This window comes from Myotis nattereri (genome assembly GCF_964212035.1).
Source record: "Myotis nattereri genome assembly, chromosome: 15".
Taxonomy (NCBI): domain Eukaryota; kingdom Metazoa; phylum Chordata; class Mammalia; order Chiroptera; family Vespertilionidae; genus Myotis; species Myotis nattereri.
The window spans coordinates 47,539,509-47,559,570 of record NC_138090.1 but is presented as its reverse complement, the minus strand read 5'-3'; the positions used below and the strand labels follow the sequence as shown (position 1 = coordinate 47,559,570).

The 20,062-nt window shown below is 44.0% G+C and overlaps 1 protein-coding gene across 1 annotated transcript in view; it reads right to left on the bottom strand.

The window, feature by feature from the left end:
* The window catches only part of ARHGAP35 (Rho GTPase activating protein 35), a 140,193-nt gene that overhangs the window by 56,302 nt on the left and 63,829 nt on the right, over positions 1–20,062 (bottom strand). Inside the window, exon 3 of the mRNA XM_081108191.1 lies at positions 15,524–15,668. Within this exon, the coding sequence (XP_080964317.1) occupies positions 15,524–15,668 (145 nt within the window). The remainder of the gene's footprint in view (positions 1–15,523; positions 15,669–20,062) is intronic.

Here is a 20,062-nt window from a genome sequence, read left to right as displayed (position 1 = left end):
GCCCTTTGATGGCTGGGCAAGTGAAAACCATGGAGTTATCAAGATCTGTGCTAACCACAGCCTCAACTTGAAACAACAGGGAGAGCCCCAGCGAAGAAAAGAGCTACACCACAAGGTCCCGGAAGGATTCCAGATGATTCCAGCCAGGCACATTGCAAATCGGAAAAACCCAGCTGCTCAAAACATGGGTGCGACAGCTCTGTGGGCCCCCCCCCCCCTTGCCAAGAGCCCCCTTATCTAAAGACAGCAAATACAAAGCCACAAATAGCCAGCAGAGATCCCCTTACTGGTTTAGCTCTCAGCCTCGTAGATTATTATGCCTCAGGGACTGATATGTGCTTGAAGACATCTTTTAAACGATCATGTTCAACATGCTAAAATTATTAAGTCTGGCCTGTGTGGCTCGGTGGTTGAGCATGAACCCATGAACCAAGAGGTCCCTGGTTCCATTTCTGGGCAGGGCACATGCCTGAGTTGCAGGCTCAATCCATCCCCAGTAGGGAACATGCAGGGACAGCCAATCGATGTTTCTTTCTCATTGATGTTTCTCTCTTTCTAAAATCAATAAAAACATATTAAAAAATTAATTATTAAAAAATGTCTCATTCCACTCTGGCTGGGTGGCTCAGTTGGTTGGAGTGTCGTCCAGAGCACCAGAATGTTTCGGGTTCGATTCAAGGTCAGAGCACATACAAGAGGCAACCGATCAATGTTTTTCTCTCACACTGATGTTCCTCCCCCTACTTCCCCCCTCTTTAAAATCAATAAAAACATATCCTAGGGTGCGGATTGAAAAAAACAACACCCACACAACTGTCTCCTCCTGGTTATATATCTGAAGCATATGAGTGCACACAAATGCACCAAAATTCATGCATAAGAATGTTCATAGCCCGCCCTAACCGGTTTGGCTCACTGGATAGAGCGTTGGCCTGCGGACTGAAAGGTCCCAGGTTCGATTCCAGTGAAGGGCATGTACCTTGGTTGCGGGAACATCCCCAGTAGGGGGTATGCAGGAGGCAGCTGATCGATGTTTCTCTCTCATCGATGTTTCTAACTCTCTATCCCTCTCCCTTCCTCTCTGTAAAAAAAAATCAATAAAATATATTAAAAAAGAAAAAAGAATGTTCATAGCCCTATCCGGTTTGGCTCAGTGGATAGAGCACTGAATGCGATTGAAGGGTCCCAGGTTTGATTCCGGTCAAGGGCATGTACCTTGGTTGTGGGCACATCACCAGTTGGGGGTGTGCAGGAGGCAGCTGATCAATGTTTCTCTCTCACTGATGTTTCTAACTCTATTCCTCTCCCTTCCTTTCTGTAAAAATCAATAAAATACATTAAAAAAAAAAGAATGTTCATAGCAGCACTATTCATAATAGTGCCAAAATGTAAAGTGCCCAAATTTCCATGAAGAGTTAGAATGAATAAACTGTGGGTTATTCACGCAATGGAATAGTATACAGCAATGAGAATGAATGATCTATAACCATACGCAAGCATGGATAAATTTATGGAATGAGCCCGGCCGGCATGCTCTGTGGTTGAGCTTCGACCTATGAACCAGGAGGTCACGGTTCAATTCCCGGTCAGGGCACATGCCCGGGTGGCAGGCTCGATCCCCAGTGTGGGGCATGCAGGAGGCAGCCGATCAATGATTCTCTCTCATTGTTTTTGTTTCTATCTCTCTCTCCCTCTCCCTTCCTCTCTGAAATCAATAAAAAAAATTTTTTTAAAAATTTATGGAATGAACCACAGATGAACCCAGACATAATGCTAAGTAATGGAAGCCAGACCAAAACTGCATTTGGTCTGAGTCCATTTTAAAAGAACAAAAGCGATAAAATTTTTTTTAATTAATTAAATAAACAAAAGCGGCAAACTATTCTGTAACTCTCAGAAAGTAGGATAGTGGTTATGCCTGGTAAGAGGAGTCCAGGGCAGGGAGGGGGGATATGTGGGGCTGGTCATCTTCGGTTTCTTGATCTGGGTACTGATATGCAAGTGTATTCCATCTGTGGCTATTCATTGAGCTATACTCATGATGACTATACTTTACTTTTTTATTTTTAAATCCTCATCTGAGGATATGCTTTTATTAATTTTTAGAGAGAGAGGAAGGGAGAGAGAAACATCTACGTGAGAGAGACACATCTACTGGTTGCCTCCTGTACAGGCTCTGACAAGGGATCAAACCCAAAACCTAGGTTTGTACCCTAACCAGGAAATGAACCTGCCTGGTGCACTGGAGGGCATTTTTAACCAACTGGGCCAACTGGCCAGGGCTAAGTGTACTTTCTTAATGATGCTACAACTTCAACGAGAAGTTTTTAAAAACTACAGACACTGTCCTACAGATATTGTCCATTACTGAAAATGCCCCATTACAGCGGTTCTCAACCTTCCTAATGCTGCGACCCTTTAATACAGTTCCTCATGTTGTGGTGACCCCCAACCATACAATTATTTTCGTTGCTACTTCATAACTCTAATTTTGCTACTGTTACGAATCGTAATGTAAATATCTGATATGCTATATGTGTTTTCCAATGGTCGCGTCCCACAGGTAGAGAACCGCTGCTTGGATTTCCGCAGCCTTATCAAGTCAGCGATAGGAGCCACCAAACGATGGCTAACGCTGACTGGGTGATCACTATGGTCCAGACATTAAGCTAAGAACATTACAAACAGGAGTTAATTTAATTCTAAAAAAAATTCTTTTGAAGGAGCTATTATTTTTGTTCCCAATTTGAAGGAACAGGAACATGAAGCTTAGACAGTTTAAGGCCAGCTACTATATGAGAAAGTCAGATATCAGGGTGACCCCAAAGCTCACGGACGTAACACCTGGGTATCTAAATGGGTTCATGCTATAAACACAGAAGTTGCATTAGGCTCCCAAACTTTTTCATGACCCTGACTTTTATATTGAGTCTAGGCCAGCTGTCTTGTAAAGTGTATCACATTCTAGATTTTTCTGATTGTTTCCTTATAAGATTCAGATTAAGTATTTTAGTCAAGGAGGCACACAATGTTAGCCTGAACTGCTAGTGGGGGTGCCAGGGCTAATGATTTTAAGACAGTAAACTCCAGATCTCTCCATTATAAAAGTACACCCCCCTTTTTTTGTTAATCCTTACCCAAGGATATTTTTCCATTGATTTTTAGAGAGAGTAGAAGAGAGGGGGAGAGACACAGAGAGAGAAACATCGATGTGAGAGAGACACATCGATTGGTTGCTCCCCCAAGGGCCTGCAACCGAGGTACGTGCCCTTGACCGGAATCAAACTGGGACCCTTTCAGTCCGAGGGCCGACACTCTACCCACTGAGGCAAACCAGCTAGGGCCATTTCCCTTTTATAACTGGTAATTAATGTGTTGGTTGATATTCTGAAACCATGTAACTATCAAGTTCCCAGAAAGCCATTTCATAGTGATTTTTTTTTTTTTTTTACTTTTTAAAAATCAACTACTGAGGCATAATTTATATACAATAAACTTATTTAAAAGTACATAATTTAATAATTTTGAAATATGAATATAGGAGTGAAATCATCACCACAACCAAGATACAAAACGCTTCCATCACCCCCAAAAGGTTTTCCATGTCCCTTTGTAATCCATTCTTGCACTGCTAACTCCCAGGCTGATCTGCCTGCTGTCACTATAGATTAGTTTGCATTTTCCAGAGTTAGGTATAACTGGAATCATAACTTGTAGTCTTTTGTATCTGGCTTCTATCACGCACAGCTTTTAATGATTTGAGATTCAAACACGTTGCTGCATGTTGCAGGAATTTATTTCTTTTGGCCCCTGAGTAGTATTCCAGTGGATGAATGGACCAGCTCATTTACTAACCTGTGGATGGGTGGTTTCGTTTGGGATTTCATGAACAAAGCTGCTGAAAACGTCTTCATTTCTTTTGGACTAATACCCATGAGTGGAATAGTAAGTGTATGTTTAAACTTTAATAAACTATCCCAGAGATTTCCAAGGTCAGTTTATATACCTTTTATATTCCCAGCAGCAGCCGGTAAGGGTTCTAACTGCCCGAGATTGTCACTTGGTCCTCTCTGTCAGTCATTTCATTTCCCAGTGATTTTAATTTCATTTTTAATGTTTTTTAAAAACATATTTTTATTGGTTTCAGAGAAGAAGGGAAAGGGGGAGAGAGAGAGAAATATCAATGATGAGAGAGAATCATTCATCAGCTGCCTCCTGCATGCTCCCTACTGGGGATTGAGCCCAAAACCTGGGCATGTGCCCTTGAATGGAATCAAACCCAGAACCCTTCAGTCCACTGAGCCAAACTAGCTAGGACTTTAATGTTTTTATTGATTTCAGAGAGAGGAAGGGATAGGGAGAGAGAGAGAGAAACATTAATGATGAGAATCATTGATTGGCTCCCTCCTGCATACCCCCATCAGGGATCAAGCTGGAAACCAGGGCATGTGCCCTGACCTGGAATCGAACCGTGACTTCCTGGTTCATAGGTTGACGCTCAACCACTGACCCACACTGGCCGGGCCCCAGTGATTTTAAAATCCAGTAATGTTTTTTGCCTGAATTTGTTATGCATTTGTATGATTATGTCTATTTCCACCATCCCTGGACCTTATGGGGGAGAACTTTATTTCAACACAGTGCCTAGCATATAGTAGATGCTTAATATACATATTCAATAAATATCTGTAAAATGAATAAAATCTATTACTCCTCCAATAAAAAGATGGTAAGCTAAATATTTTTAAAGCTAATAAGTGACTTATCAGGAAGTTTCTGTGTACAACCATTTTGTGCATTAGCCTGCATTTTCCCACTCAACCAGAGATGAGACTCAAACTTGACCTGATTCTGCTGCCCCTCAAGAGAGGCAAGTATATAAACAGGCCGCTAAGTGCAGGCACCAAAACCCCAAGGCAGGGTTGTGTGGCTCAATCTTATGCCCTCCAGCAAAGGGCTTTAAAAATAGTAAATGTCAATTGTAATATTGTGCCCATGTAGGTGCTGCGATGCCCCGAAGACTGAGCCCTGGTTCTGTCACCAGGTTTTGTGAAGGTTTCCTCCTAAGAGTGGGGAAGAGAATGTAAGTGCTGCCACATTCTCTCCAGCCAAGATCCTCCCCACAGCGAGGTACCCGATCCCTTCCCAAGGGCCAGCTTCCCACCACATCTGGTATCTTAGAGCAACAGAATCTCTTGTGAAATGAGAGCACTTACGTCAAGTGCCTGGGCCATAGCAGGCACACAGTTAACGTGTCCGAAACAGAAAATGGGAGCGTCCCGTGATGAAGGCCATCTTTGGCATTATTATTTTAATCAGCTGCTGGGCTTCCTTGACTCCAGGGGATTTTCCATTCCACAGGGACTAACTGAAATTAAGATGCACTAACAAAACTGTGGTCTATAGCTATTTATATGATATGGCCTGAATACATTATAAGTTGAGATGGAAAAGTAGGGGCCTTATGCCCAAATGAAACTGCTTCTGCCTGGGAACAGCTGCTTTCTCCGCCCTCGGCAGTGCTTGCTAGGCGTGCTGGGGACTGGTCACTACTCAGGAAGCGAAGCAGTTAAGGAAAGGACTGCCCCTCCCGCCCTGCCTCCTCCCACTACTAACAGAGAAAGGTGTGTTTTTTTTTAAATCACAGAAAGAGGGAGAGGAGGTTCGGTCTCACACATTATTCAAAGGAATCGCTCCTAGGGAGTGCGGTTTTTAGTTCAATAACTGACAAGTGAGGCCTGGGCCTGGGGAATATATGCGGCAGAGCCCAGATGAGCAGGCACTAGGCACTCCGCCTGCAGGGTACTAGCCTTCCTGGATGGAGAGGGTGACACGGGAAGCTGCCTCAGGGGGTTTCTCCACTGGTGGACAAGAATATTTTCCCCAACTGTGGGAAAAAAGCCTTGACTCAAAATTGGTCCAGAGATCCGGGATTTGAATCCTTAGTTGTGTGACCACAGTGAGATGGGAAGACAGTGTATTTATCCTGAGAAATTCTTCTCAGGACTGTGAGCAGGCTCTAAAAGTAAGTACTCACCCCAACTCCAGGGAGATAAACTCTGGACCGAACTGAATATTCCTACTTCCTGCCACGCACAGAGAGCTTAGATTAGCGGGGCCAACATTCTCTCTCAGGACTCAGACTGCTATAGAAAGGCGCAGTGACTCCATGGCCCTGACCACTTTTCCATGTGGGTGAAAACTGGAAGAAAAAGCATTCCAGCCAGAAATGCAGTCTATCTGATCCCCAGCAAACCCCTCCCCGTGGTGACCTCAGAGCAGCTGCAAGAGCTACATGCCCTCTCCCAGCCCTCCCATGTCACCAGAGCTGCGAGAATAAAATCGAATACCTTATTAGCACAGCAGGCACTGAGGCCGTACCTGGGCTGGGGCTAAAAGCATCTGCAAATCAATCTGGAAGCTGCTCTACCTACTGGCCATTTGTTGAACACATTCCAACGTTAGGAAATACGAAACAAGGGTCCAAGAGCTCAGGGAAAAGACAGGTGCAAACCAGAGCCAATTTCACCCACAGGCTCTGGGCTAACCTCAGAATGTGGGGAGCGCTCCGATGCAGAGTCCTGGCAAGAGAGCACAGGAGCGCGAACTTTCAGACAACAAGGCAGTGGTCCTTTTCCTGTCACCTGTTTAGGAGGAGTTAGCAACTGACTCACTAACTATGGGCAGGGGAGACGGCAGTCCCCGAACCCTGCCCTGGGCCGCCCTGGACTTAGGAGCCTGAAAACAAAGCTTCTCTCCCTCTTGACACCAAATTTTGTCCTCTTCTCAGATCAAAGATTAAAATGCAGCTGACTGAGAGATGAAATTAAAAAATGGCCAAAACCGGTTTGGCTCAGTGAATAGAGCGCCAGCCTGCGGACTGAAAGGTCCCGGGTTCGATTCCAGTCAAGGGCATGTACCTGGGTTGCAGGCACATTCCCAGTGAGAGATGTGCAGGAGGCAACTGATCGATGTTTCTCTCTCATCGATGTTTCTAACTCTCTATCCCTCTCCCTTCCTCTCTGTAAAAAATCAATAAAATGTATTTTTTTAAAAAATGATGCCCAAGGTACAGTGTTAAGTCAAGCAGAAAATAAGCTGCAGGATAGTATGTACACAATTTCATGTTTTTAAACTTTTTTTTTGTGGGGGTGGGCAGTATTAGCAGAAAAAATATTACAATTATTACTGATTACTTCTGGAGATTGGGATTATAAGGGACTTGCATTTTCTGTTATATACCTATAAAACATCTATGGATATTTATGATGATTCAATTTTTAATAGTGAGCATGTTTACTGCTCTTGTAATTAGAAAAAATATTCGTAATGTGATGGAATGGTTCAAGTTGTTCAAATCATAAAGGTCATGTACCACTCCCTCTCCACAAGTTTTGGTTTGTTTTGTTTTCTACAGCGCGCTCGCTGGCTGTGACACTGGTAGGAAGAGGCAGGTGGGTAGCAACAGGCCCTGAGGCACAAAAGGAGAGGGGTGGGTTTCTTTCCCACCACCACCTGCAGGAGTGTAAACCCCCAAGCACTGCTCTTGAAAGTGATGATGCAGTATGTCATTTGCCAGGACAAGCAAGTGACAAGTTGTATGAGACAAACACAAAAGAGGCAGGCACAGGACTTTTGACTTTGAACTGCTTGGGGCGGGCCTGGCAAACAAGCTTCATTTGGAGCATCATTTCCAATTGGCCAGAAGGGACTGCCTGAACAACCATGGGATCAATGACAATTTCTACCAAGAATAAGAGGGAGAGATGGGATGGGGAGGTCAGGTGGCAGCACAGACTTTCCCTAAGAAAAGTACAAGTTCAGTGTAAGTGGGAGCTGGGGAAAAAACCTAATCCATAGTTTACTCCCTCACTCAGTGAAATCCTATAGCGCCTCCACGCCCAACTCATAGGGGTGCTCTGTCTAGGGAGGGACACGGTATCGTTCGTTCCAGCCCTCGTCTCAGACAGGAGCCACCTGATGAAGTGGCTACGGGTGGTGTCAGAAGGGGCTGTGGTTGATGGAGAGGCATAGACAGTCACACCACACAAAGGGACATTTTATAAGACAACTGTCTAGACCAGCCGTGGGCAAACTACGGCCCATGGGCTGGATCCGGCCCGTTTGAAATGAATAAAACTAAAAAAAATAAAAAGACCGTACCCTTTTATGTAATGATGTTTACTTTGAATTTATATTAGTTCACACAAACACTCCATCCATGCTTTTGTTCCGGCCCTCCGGTCCAGTTTAAGAACCCATTGTGGCCCTCGAGTCAAAAAGTTTGCCCACCCCTGGTCTAGACTCTTATAATTTTTTTTAAAAATTTTAAAAAGGGCAGGCAGAACTGCTCTGGACTATAAGAGATGAGGAAGCAATAGTCAAACACACTGTGAATATTGATTGGCTCCTAGAACAAAAAATTCAGTTTTAAGACAAATGAGTAAATTTAAACACACACTATTTATATAAAACTAGAGGCCTGGTACACAAAATCTGTGCACTGGGGGGGGGGGGGGAGTGGGAGTGGGTCCCTCAGCCTGGCCTGTGCCCTCTCACAGTCTGGGACCCCTCGGGGCATAGCTGGCAGTCGGACATCCTCTCGCAATCCAGGACCCCTCGCTCCTTACCGCCTGCCTGCTCGCTGCTCTTTACCGCTTGGCTTGCTGCTCCTTAGCACTGCCACAGAGATGGGAGAGGCTCCTGCCACCTCTGCTGCACTCGCCAGCCCTGAGCCCGGCTTCTGGCTGAGTGGTGCTACCCCCGTGGGAGTGCACTGACCACCATAGCAACTAGTCTTTTAGGCTTTTATTATATAGACTAGAAGCTGGGTGCACAAAAATTTGTACACTGGCGTGGGAGGCGGTGTCCCTCAGCCCAACCTGTGCCCTCTCACAGTCTGGGACCCCTCGGGAGATAACCATCTACTGGCTTAGGCCTGCCCCCCTGGTGGCAGATGGCACGCCCAATCCCGCAGTGTCTGCCCCTTCTACCCCAGTCGCAGATGGCAGGCTCGGGCGGCCGCTCAGATAGGGCTGCCGCCTGCCCCGCCCACCCCGCCCTGCACATGGCAGGCCTGGATCCCGTGCTGGGGCAGGCAGCGGCTCAGGATCCCGCTGCCACCCACCCCGCCCATGGCAGGCCAGGATCTCGCGCTGAGGCGGCCAGTGGCTGGGTATCGGGCTGCCGCCAGTCCCAAGCGGGGTGGTGCAGTGGGATCTGCCTGCAGTATGCAAATTAGCCATCTTTGTTGGCAGTTAATTTGCATATCGTGCTGATTAGCCAATGGGAGGTGTAGCAAAGGTACGGTCAATTACCATGTTTTCCTATTATTAGATAGGATAATATTGAATTGCCCTAGCTGGTTTGGCTCAGTGGATAGAGCATCGGCCTACGGATTGAAGGGTCCTGGGTTCGATTCCAGTCAAGGGAGCATGCCTGGGTTGTGTGCTTGATCCCCAGTAGGTGGTGTGCAGAAAGCAGCTGATCAATGATTCTCTCTTATCATTGATGTTTCTCTCTCTCTCCCCTGTCCCTTCCTCTCTGAAATCAATAAAAAATATATTAAAAAAAATAATAGTGAATTAATGCTAATATTCTTTTTTTTTAAAGAGATGAAACAGATAATCTGTATTGCCAACAAACATCTCTCTCTCTTTTTAAAATATCCTCATCCAAGGATATATTATTGATTTTAAAAAGAGGAAGGGAGAAAAAGAGAAACACTGATATGAGAGGAAAATATTAATTGTTGCCGCCTGTGTGCACCCTGACCAGGGATTGAGAATCTGCAATCTAGTTATGTGTCCTGACTGGGAATCAAACCCTTGACCTTTCAGTGCATGGGACAACGTTCCAATCAAATATGCCACACTGGCCAGGGCAATACTAATATTCTTGAAAGTGATAATATTGTAGTTATGGAGGAGAAAGTCCTTAAGTTTAGGGACCTATGCTGAGATTTTTAGGAGTGAAGTGACATAGAGCCTGCAGCTTACTTTCAAATGGTTCAACAACTATAAAAATTAGGCAAGTAAGGGGAAATGTGCAAAATGTCTACTGGTGACTACTGGGTGATTGTTGTATGACTCTTACAACTTTTTTTAAAAAATAAATATTTTTATTGATTTCAGAGAGGAAGAGGGAGAGGGAGAGGGAGAGGGAGAGGGAGAGGGAGCGGGAGAGAGAGGGAGAGAGAGAGGGAGAGGGAGAGGGAGAGGGAGAGGGAGAGGGAGAGGGAGAGAGAGAGAGAGAGAGAGAGAGAGAGAGAGAGAGAGAGAGAAACATCAAGGATAAGAGAGAATCATTGATTGGCTGCCTCCTCCTCCTGCACGCTCCCTATTGGGGATCAAGCCCGCAACCTGGGCATGTGTCCTTGACCAGAATCCAACCTGGGACCCTTCAGTCCGCAGGCCAACACTCTATCCACTGGACCAAACAAGCTAGGGCTCTTACAACTTTTCTATAGATTTTACAATTTTCAAATTTAATAGTTGAGGAGGAAAGAAAAAGAGTCACAGATATTTACATTTAACGGTAAAGTCTGACCGGCAATAGGAAGGAAGACCAAATGCCTGGAGGGTGAAGCTTAGAGCAACGACTAGCACACACTGAGCACTCACTCTTATGTGCCAGGCACCTTGCTCAGCGCCTCACAGACAAGTCTTCCTGCACCCTCACAGCAGCCCTGGGAGGCAGGTCTGTCATCTCCTTCAGTTTACAGATGAGCAAATGGCAGAACAAAGATTCTAACCCCAGTCTACCTAGATTTGAAGCTCTGTATCACTAAAATGCCTCCCTAGCTAATCTGTTTATTTATTTTAAGAATACCAGGAAAAAATGCTACATGGGCCCAACAATGGGGGAATGGTTTAAATAATCTGTGATAAAGCCATTTAATGGAACAAGATGCAGCAATTAAAAGTCACGTTTGCAGTCCTGGCCAGTGTTGCTCAGTGGTAGAGCGTCAGTCCACACACCTAAGAGTCATGGGTTCAATTTCCGGTCAAGGGCACGAACCTTGCAGGATTGCAGGTTCATTCCTGGTCCCAGGGGCACATGAGGAAGGTAACCAATCAACGTGTCTTCCTCACATCAATATTTCTATTTCCCTTCCTCTCGCTCTAAAAATCAATGGAAAAATGCCCTTGGGTAAGGATTTGCAACAATAAAAGTCATGTTTTGTCTGGTTTAAAAAGCAGTTGTTCTTGCCCTGGCTGGTGTGGTTCAGTTGGTTAGAGTGTCATCCATTACACCATGAGGTGGCCAGTTCGACTCCTGGTCAGGGCACATACCTAGGTTGTGGGTTGGATCCCCGGTCAGGGCAGGAGCAAGAGACAGTCAATTGATATTTCTCTCTCAACCCCTCTCTCTCTCTCTGTCTCTCCCCCCATTTCTCTCTCTAAAATCAGAAAAAGTAATAATAATAAAAAGTGGTTCAAAAAATGGTTCTCCAACTCAACTCTTGGTTACTAAATTCTTTTTCTGCAGAAAACAGGAGTAGGTAAACTGGTGGGTGAATTCAGGACTCTTTTATTTCATCTAAGTTATGCTTAAAAAATTTTGAGAACTATCACATGACATATTTTGAATTATGTAAAGGTAATACATACACATATGCAGAGAAATAAGATGATAAGGAAATACATTAAACCATTAACAGAGGTTTTCACTAAGTGAAGATCAACTAATCTTTAAATTCTTTTTCACATTCTTTTGTTGAATTTCTACAAATAAACATATTTTAATGATATAAATAGGAAAAAGTTCTTTTAGGAAATGGAGTACACAAGGTCCACCCCTGAACATGCAGACTAAGCTCATAGATACTGTTGAATTTTCTCCTTAAAATTCTACAAAAGTACAAACTAATGCCAATGAAGGGAATTATATGACCAAAACGAAAAAAGACAAAGAAGAAAACAACAGAATTCAGATATCCCAGATTAAAACCCACTCACTCAACCAACAATGAGTGTATACTGGGTGCCAGGCTCTAGGGAGACAGGAGAACAGAGACTCCTGTTCTCAGGAAGTGGAACTGTGCCTGAGGAGAACTACCAGGAAGATGCCATCAAAGTGCTGCTGGGTGGGGGAGTCTGGAAGAGTGAGGGCAAGTTTCAGAGGCAGGAGAAATGTGGGATATTTCAGACATACGAAGGGCATATGCAAAGCAGAGTAATACAAAGAAAGTCTGCTTGGTCCATGTTCTTCTAAAATATTGTTTGTATTCATGTAAAGCAATTCTAAAATCAATGCCCACCGTAGTATAAAACAGAAGAGAGAAAAGGAAGGATGAAGGGAGGGGAGAGGAGAAGAGGGCGTGAAGGCAGGCAGGCAGACAATGACAGCATGACAGCACTGGGTATGAGAGGGAGGAGTCAGGAGTGTGGCCGGCAGCTGGCAGGCAACGAGGAGCCAGGGGGAGGTTTTCAGTAGAACTGTCACATGCTCAGGATGGACTGAGAAGGGTGCGATGGTGGGGCAGCGGAACTCAAGTGGAGGGGACAGAGCTAAGAGAGGACCAAGTAGAAGCGATGGACTTGGGAATTGATTAGCTAAGTCGGAGAAGTCCCTGAAGCTCCGAGCTTTTTGGTGAGAGGGGACAGTGGTGCAGTCTAACAGAGCTTTCAGAGAAGCAGCAGCTTGGTGGCAGACTGTGGGCCGGGTGGAGGAGGTCTTCATATCTGAAAGGTTTCACAAGTAGAAGAGCAAGGAGAGGTATATTTTGTCTCTGGGTGTAAAGAAAAGCTAGAGGGCATGGGGACAACATTCAAGCACCTGGTACCACCACAGGGGAGCCACGGGAGGAGGCCACTCACAAAAGGCTCCTGAGAAGGGGAAGCTCTCCCAGACAGGAAAATCCACACTAGTAAGTGCAGAAGGAATTAGAGTTAGAACTATGGTGAGCAGGGTCTCAGGCAAGAACCATCAATGGATACTAAAACTAGTGGGCGAAAGTGTAGGAGAAACCAGACATTAGAGTCTCAAATCACCTCCCTACAAAATCCTTACTCATTACAAAGGGCCAAATAGTAGCTTTACAGTGGAGAAGCCTGGCAGGCACCACCACCTCAATCAAGGGATCAAGACATCTCCAGTGATGGGGCAAACTGACATCACATGCCACCTGGGGTGAGGCAGTGAGGACACAGCATTGCTTCCCTGCGATTTCTGCCACAAGCACAACCCTGAATCTAATCATGAGGAAACGTCAACAAAACAAAACAAGCCGAAACCGGTTTGGCTCAGTGGATGGAGCGTCGGCCTGAGGACTGAAAGGTCTCGGGTTTGATTCCGGTCAAGGGCATGTACCTGGGTTGCAGGCACATCCCCAGTGGGAGATGTGCAGGAGGCAGCTGATCGATGTTTCTCTCTCATCGATGTTTCTAACTCTCTATCTCTCTCCCTTCCTCTGTAAAAAATCAATAAAATATATTTTTTTAAAAAAACAAAACAAAACTAAACTAAAAAATAGCCACGTTGAGGAACATCCTACAAAATAAATGATCTGTACTCTTTAAAACTATCAAGGCCATTAAAAACAGACAGACTAAATGGTTTTAGATTAAAGAAGACTTAAGAGACCTGACAACTGTATGTAATCTCTCACAAAAAAATTATCTTTTACTACACAGGACATTTGAATGGAACTAATGAAATGAAAATGTCTATAGATTATATAGGTTAGTACTGCATCAGTGTTAATGTCCTAGTTTTTAAAATTACATGGTGATGTAAGAGAATGTTTTTTAGGAAATATCCACTGAAGTATTTAGGAGTAAAGCTGCATCATATCTGTAACAAATATTTCAGGAAAAAAGATACAAATATGTAGAGAAAGAATGATACAGGGAATATGGTAAAATGTTAACATTTATGGAATGTTTTGTTACTTTCAAATGTTACAACTTATGATTTTCCTATAAATCTGAAATAAGTTAAAAAATAAAGGGAAAAAGAGCCCACCCCCTCCTCCCAATGCCACAAACTATCTCTCTGAAACATTGGTGCAACTAGAAAGAATTTAATCACCCAACTGCTTTGTGGAGATTTCCTCCTGGCCCAAGGGAGAGGTGCCAGGAAGAAACAGATACAAAACCAGTGTCTAGCCCTGGCCAGTGTGGCTCAGTTGGTGGGAGCGTTGTTCCATGAACTGGAAAGTCGGGGCTCTGATTACCCACCATGGCACATACCTAGGTTGTGGTTTGATCCCCAGTCAGGGCCAGTACAGGAGGCAACCGATCAATGTTTATCACATTGATGTTTCTCTCTCCCTCCTTCTCTCTAAAACCTATAAACATATCCCCTGGTGAGGATTAAAAAACAAAACCAAAACCATGGACATTCAGAAAAAGCCTTGGCTACAGAATGGACTAAACAAAGCTGCAGGTCTGCTGTGATTATGCAAAGTGCTTGCTGTTTCAACGCTAAGCCTGGTGTGTTGCAGAGAAAACCCTGGAAATAATGACAAAGTCTTTAACGGGCTTCCATTTGAAACCTACATTCCCTGGTTCTGCACATCCTGAGGGAATATTAAAACCAGTCACCCAACTTAGCATGATGCTGCTTAAATTATCAGCAGAGCCTGGCAGGGTGTCCACACCACACAATACTTCCTATCACTACAGATAACACCGGAATCAGGAAGAACACAGAGGGAGACCATAATACTCACTTTGGTTTCAAATCAGTTTAAGCCTATATTCTTGAGCTCAACTACTAATGCTCAAGAATTCATGTAATCCTGTGCCCACTGTACCTCCTTCTCCCCAAAGCTCATCAGCTTTGCAAGCATCCAGGAGAAGAACAAGGGAAACAGCATGAAAGTAGAAGCTCCAGGGGTTTCAAAAGAGAGGCCAGAAGACATGTTGTAGGAATTCTAAGTGCATGAAATGTATGTTTTAACACAGGTAAAATTGTGTCACTTCAATACAAAGAAGAAAAAATTTAAGACAGTTGGCTTTCACATAACACCAAGTTGTCAGTGGAGTTGAAATGTAGTTGCTTGATAGAAGATACCCAAGCTGTTTTTTTTCTTATCTCTATTAAAAAAAATTTTTTTTAAATCTCTCAAAACATGAATCTCAGGCACTATAACAGTTACAACTAGTCATTCATTTTATTAAACCAAAATGTATTACCATTTGTGTCTAGTCTAGTACTGAGGACACAATGAGAAATAAGACCCTTTCCCTGCCCTCTAGAAGCGGACAGGCAGGCAGGCCGCACGCTATGGCAGGGAGCTGGGGGCACAGAGAAGACAGCTAGATGGGCCACAACTGCAGCCTTGAGAACAGGACAGCTCCCGTGTTCTGAAAGCTCCGCTGGCCCTGGCGCCACAGCCTCACAGCTACGGAGATGGAGGGAGGAACCCGGCAGCTGTCGGACTGCTCAGCTCCTTCTCAGAACGCAGCTCACACTAAGCGAGAGCTGATTCCGGAATCTCTAGAGGGCTTAGCCTCTGGAAAGCATGCTGTGTAGACAGTGAAAGCTGTAATTGGCTCTGAGGTAACACACTTACCTGTGGCTTCAATGTACTCAATGCATCTCTCAATAAAAACAGGAATTGGCTTCTCGGGAGTCACGACGGTGGTTAAGGGGACCCCAAAATAGTTACTCTCCCAGGTTGCCTTTGTGATGGATGGCCGGGGTTTAGGCTTTGGTTTCTGTCCAAGAAAGAGAAAAGAAAGCAGAAAAATAAAGTGAGTCTCATCATGCACCTACACATCAGGAAGGCTTCTCGGGGAGAACTCACAGTGGTGTGGAAACTGCTGGAAAGGTTCCAAGCAGGACAGAGAGACCCACTTGTTCATCTCACTAAGTTGGCATTTTCTAGCCTCCAAGTATCACACAAGCTGCCAGCAAGCTGCCTCATAATCACACCTTGAGCAAGAGACTGCAGTGCCAGAACAAAGGTGTTTATAAGAAGCAGGCCATGTTTATTTAATAACAATGAAATGACTATCCACAGCCTTTATCAGGGTGCACTGGCATAAACAGGAAGTTTTCCAAACATCCCGAATGGCAATAGATGTTATACACTCAACGATGACTAAACTCTTAAAAAGATAAAAGATGGAATTGAAAACTAGTAACTTACTCTTTCCAGAACAGAGATAGACCATGTATTCTGCTAAGGCTGAAAGCCCCCAGTGAGAATTCCCTTTGATACATCACCTGGTATCAATGGCTTCTGCATTTGAAAAGGGCAAACCTAACTCATCAAAGATAACTCTCTTTTCTTTCTCAGCAGTCACCTTCCTCACACAGTAGGAGTAGCAGCTGCAACTACTTGAGAGCTTACTATGTACTAAGCAAGTCCCAAATATTATTCCTTTTAAACCTCATGATATTCCATTTTACCAAGGAAAAACGTCACATACCTAAATGACACAACTAGTAAGCGACAGTGCTAGGATTCGAACACAGGAGGGTCTGTCTCCAAAGATCCTGTCAGTAGTTATTACTGTTAGGAGTTACCCAGATTGTAGTGTATCTTTAATCATTTATCCAACCTTACAGTCATCGTCTGCCTAGCCCAAGAACTTTTGAAAAAACACAATGAACCCATTGGTCAAGAGCACAGGTTTGGCAGTTAGCCAGACTTGGGTAGGTAACTGAATTTTTCTAGGACTTAGCTTCATCTGTAGAATGGGGTTCCTAACACCCAAACCCACAGATCTGCTGAGTCTGGAGTGAAATCATTCATATAAAGCACTTAAGCAAGTGTCTGCTGCATTGTAAGTATTCAATTGATGGAGGCTCAATTTTCTAGCTAACTTAGATTGTTAGAAGATACCTCTTCATCTTGTTCTAATATTGGGGGAGAGGGGAGTATAAGATTAAAATTTATTGTCTATGTACTAGTACTATGGTTAGAAGGCTTTATGGTGATTAGAAATAGCTTCCTTGCAGCTTAAAAGTTCCATTTTTAAAATTCCTTAAGACCAACTAATTTGGAAGTCTCAGTTTTATTGAAGAACAGTGCTGCTATTAGTTTTGACAGCCAAATTCTGCCAAATTGAGATTGGTAAAAAGAATCTCCGAAATCCAGAGTCTTCTTTGCATATTCAGATTCTAGAGCTAATAGGCTAAACAGAATGGAGAGAATATTGTTTGATTCATTGTGATCTGGCTTCAAACATGTATAAAGATAGAAGCTCTCAGCCCGTCTTCCCTTAGTAAGAACTCACATTGTTGGGCAACTACTGTATACTGGGTGCTGAGCCACTTGCCTTCCATCATATCATTTCACCCTCACGTCCATCTTGTGAGCAGGTTGCTGTCCCTGAGATGCTAAGTCACTTAACCAAAGTCACAGAACTTGTCTGTCAGGGTTCAAACCTAGGTCTATTAGATTCTAAAGCTTAAATTCTTTTTTTTCAAAAAAAATATTTTATTGATTTTTTTACAAAGAGGAAGGGAGAGGGACGGAGAGCTAGAAACATCAATGAGAGAGAAACATTGATCAACTGCCTCCTGCACACTCCCCACTGGGGATGCGCCCACAACCAAGGTACATGCTCCTGACCGGAATCGAACCCGGGACCCTTGAGTCCGCAGGCCGACGCTCTATCCACTGAGCCAAACCGGTTAGGGCAAAAGCTTAAATTCTTTATGTTGCACTTCCCATAAGTAGAGGATGCTAGGGAGACAGTCTAGATTGGTTCTTTCATGTAAAGATACATCATAAATCATTTATTTGTTTTTCCTTATTTCTTTGTAAAAAGTGTGAAGGCAGAGCCTGCTTGCCTTGGCAATCTATACGGGGAGATATCGGCAGCTACTCCCCACAACCTGAGAGGCTATGTCACTGGTCTCACAAGGAATGGGCATACTGCAGTGGGCCAGGGCCAGGCTTGTGGAGTGTGTGGCTCTTCTCTGGGTCCTAAGGATCCATTCACATTCCTCCATACTGAATCAGTTAGCTGATAGCAGGTTGAATGAAATAGAGACTGGACTATCTTTCCCTTTGGGTTGTTACTTCAGGTAATGTCAGCCCGCAGCCTAGAAATGGGCTTGTTCCTTCTTTCATATATATTTTATCCTCTGCTGTCCTTCTTTCTTGCCACTTGTTTGCACAGGAAGTCCTCAAAGAATCTCAGACTAAACAGGAAGTGATCTGTTTTCTCTATAAAGGGTATCAAAAGGAATGAGAATGGGCAGGATAAGGAAAGGGAACAGTTGACTCAGACCTAGAAGCTAGTTTAGCAGCTTTTATGTAGAGACCCCTACTTTTAAGTTTACAGGTTGTACAAATTTGTAAGTAACCTGCCCTTCTAAATTGGTCTTATTAACTTGGAAATGAACTGAATCACTGAAGATACACCTGGGTCCCTTTACCTTGATCCTATTTTGTTACCCCCCTCTTTAGATGGTGTTTTAACAAAGGCCAAATCTCAGTTATATTTCTGTGGTTTTAGGAAATTTCCCATATTTTAGATCATTTTTTTTCTTTATGTGTGCTTCAAAATACAGGGATTGAATTATTTTGGAGCAAATATATCAACAATATTTATGAGCATGGACTTTGGAGAAAGGGAAGACTGGGCACTATGACAACTATTTCAAATAGCTATAGGACGATCTCATGGAAAGAGAACCGAGTTTACATGATTTCCAAGGGTCACGCTGGGAAAGAGAAGAGGAATACACAGAAAGGCAATTTTGGCCAATATAAACAGAAAGTTAAAAAACAAGAAAACCCCAGCTGTTTAAAAAGGATGGGAACTGCTGTGTAAGTATTCAAAGCAGAGGCCGCAACCTACCTGCCATACCCGTCAAGGAGATTCTGCCATCGAATGGAAGGCTTTAAAATGAGACGTCTCATAGATAGCCCCCTCACCTTGAAGGGTCGAGATCTAGTTTAGCATTTCAACTTACAAATACAGAAACAGAGAGTAAGCTTTAACAGCGTCAACTCCCCTTACTGAATGACATGGATTCATTCTCTCTCTCTCTCTCTCTCTCTCTCTCTCTCTCTCTCTCTCTCTCCTCTCTCTCTCTCTCTCTCTCTCTAACAAATTCTGATTTATAGACTGTCACATACCCCCTTGAAATAAATGAAGGCTCTGTAGGGTGTTACAAAATAAGGTAAGGAATTCTTGTGCAACTAATTCTAAACCTTCTTAGTAAGCAAATCAGACTGCGGTGCGTGCCAAGAGTTGGGCCAGACTGCTGATACAACGAGCACCACATCAGGTATCTGAAGAGTCCTGGGCAAATGGAAGATGGAAATGCCATTCTTCTGAGTGGCCTGCCAGATGTCTCAGTCCCCGGTCAGACATGTGTCACTCATTAGGAGTCACTAGAGCCCTTTCAGCAGCAGGTCCTTGGAGAGCAGAAAGTAACAGCATGCTAACATCCATCTTCTTTTGGGGGCACTCACTTAGCAGGCTAAATTGAGAAAAAGAATCTAGCCAGAGGAAACCAAGCCCTGAGAATAATCTACACATCTGTGTCTCCAAGTTTAGAGTCTGAGTCAAAACCGGAAAATAATAGTGATTCATTAGGAGCGGTCGTGTGCAGAACACTGTGCTAGGTGCTCCGAGCAATTAACTGAACTTCACAGCCAGCCTTCAAGTGAGGGCTATGAGCCTCATTTTACAGATGAGAAAACAGGTCCAGAGAGACTCAGCCCCAGCACCGAGACAGCTAGGATGCAGGACGCAGAGGCTAGTGATCGGTGAATGCCAAAGCCCCGGGGTTCTTTCCCTAATAGGGACTAGCTTCATGACGAAATGCCACTGACATAAACAAAGGACTGGGTCCACTTGAATCATCCTCACCTTGCCTTTTGGATAAATATTTTCTGAATGAATGACAGTCCACTGTTTTTACTTCAGTTTCCTTAAGAACACTGTGCCTGATTCTTAGTCTTGATACTTATCAGGTGGCAAAGGAAATAGCAATGAACCACTAGTTTATGGCAGTGTACTGCAAAGAAATGGGGATTGGAATTTGCCTCTGGCCTCTTGGCATTTCCGAAATGAGAAAAGAGCATTAACAGGAAAGTCCCAACTTTGCCAGAGCGGGAAGACGTCTGTCGCTTGCCCCTCCA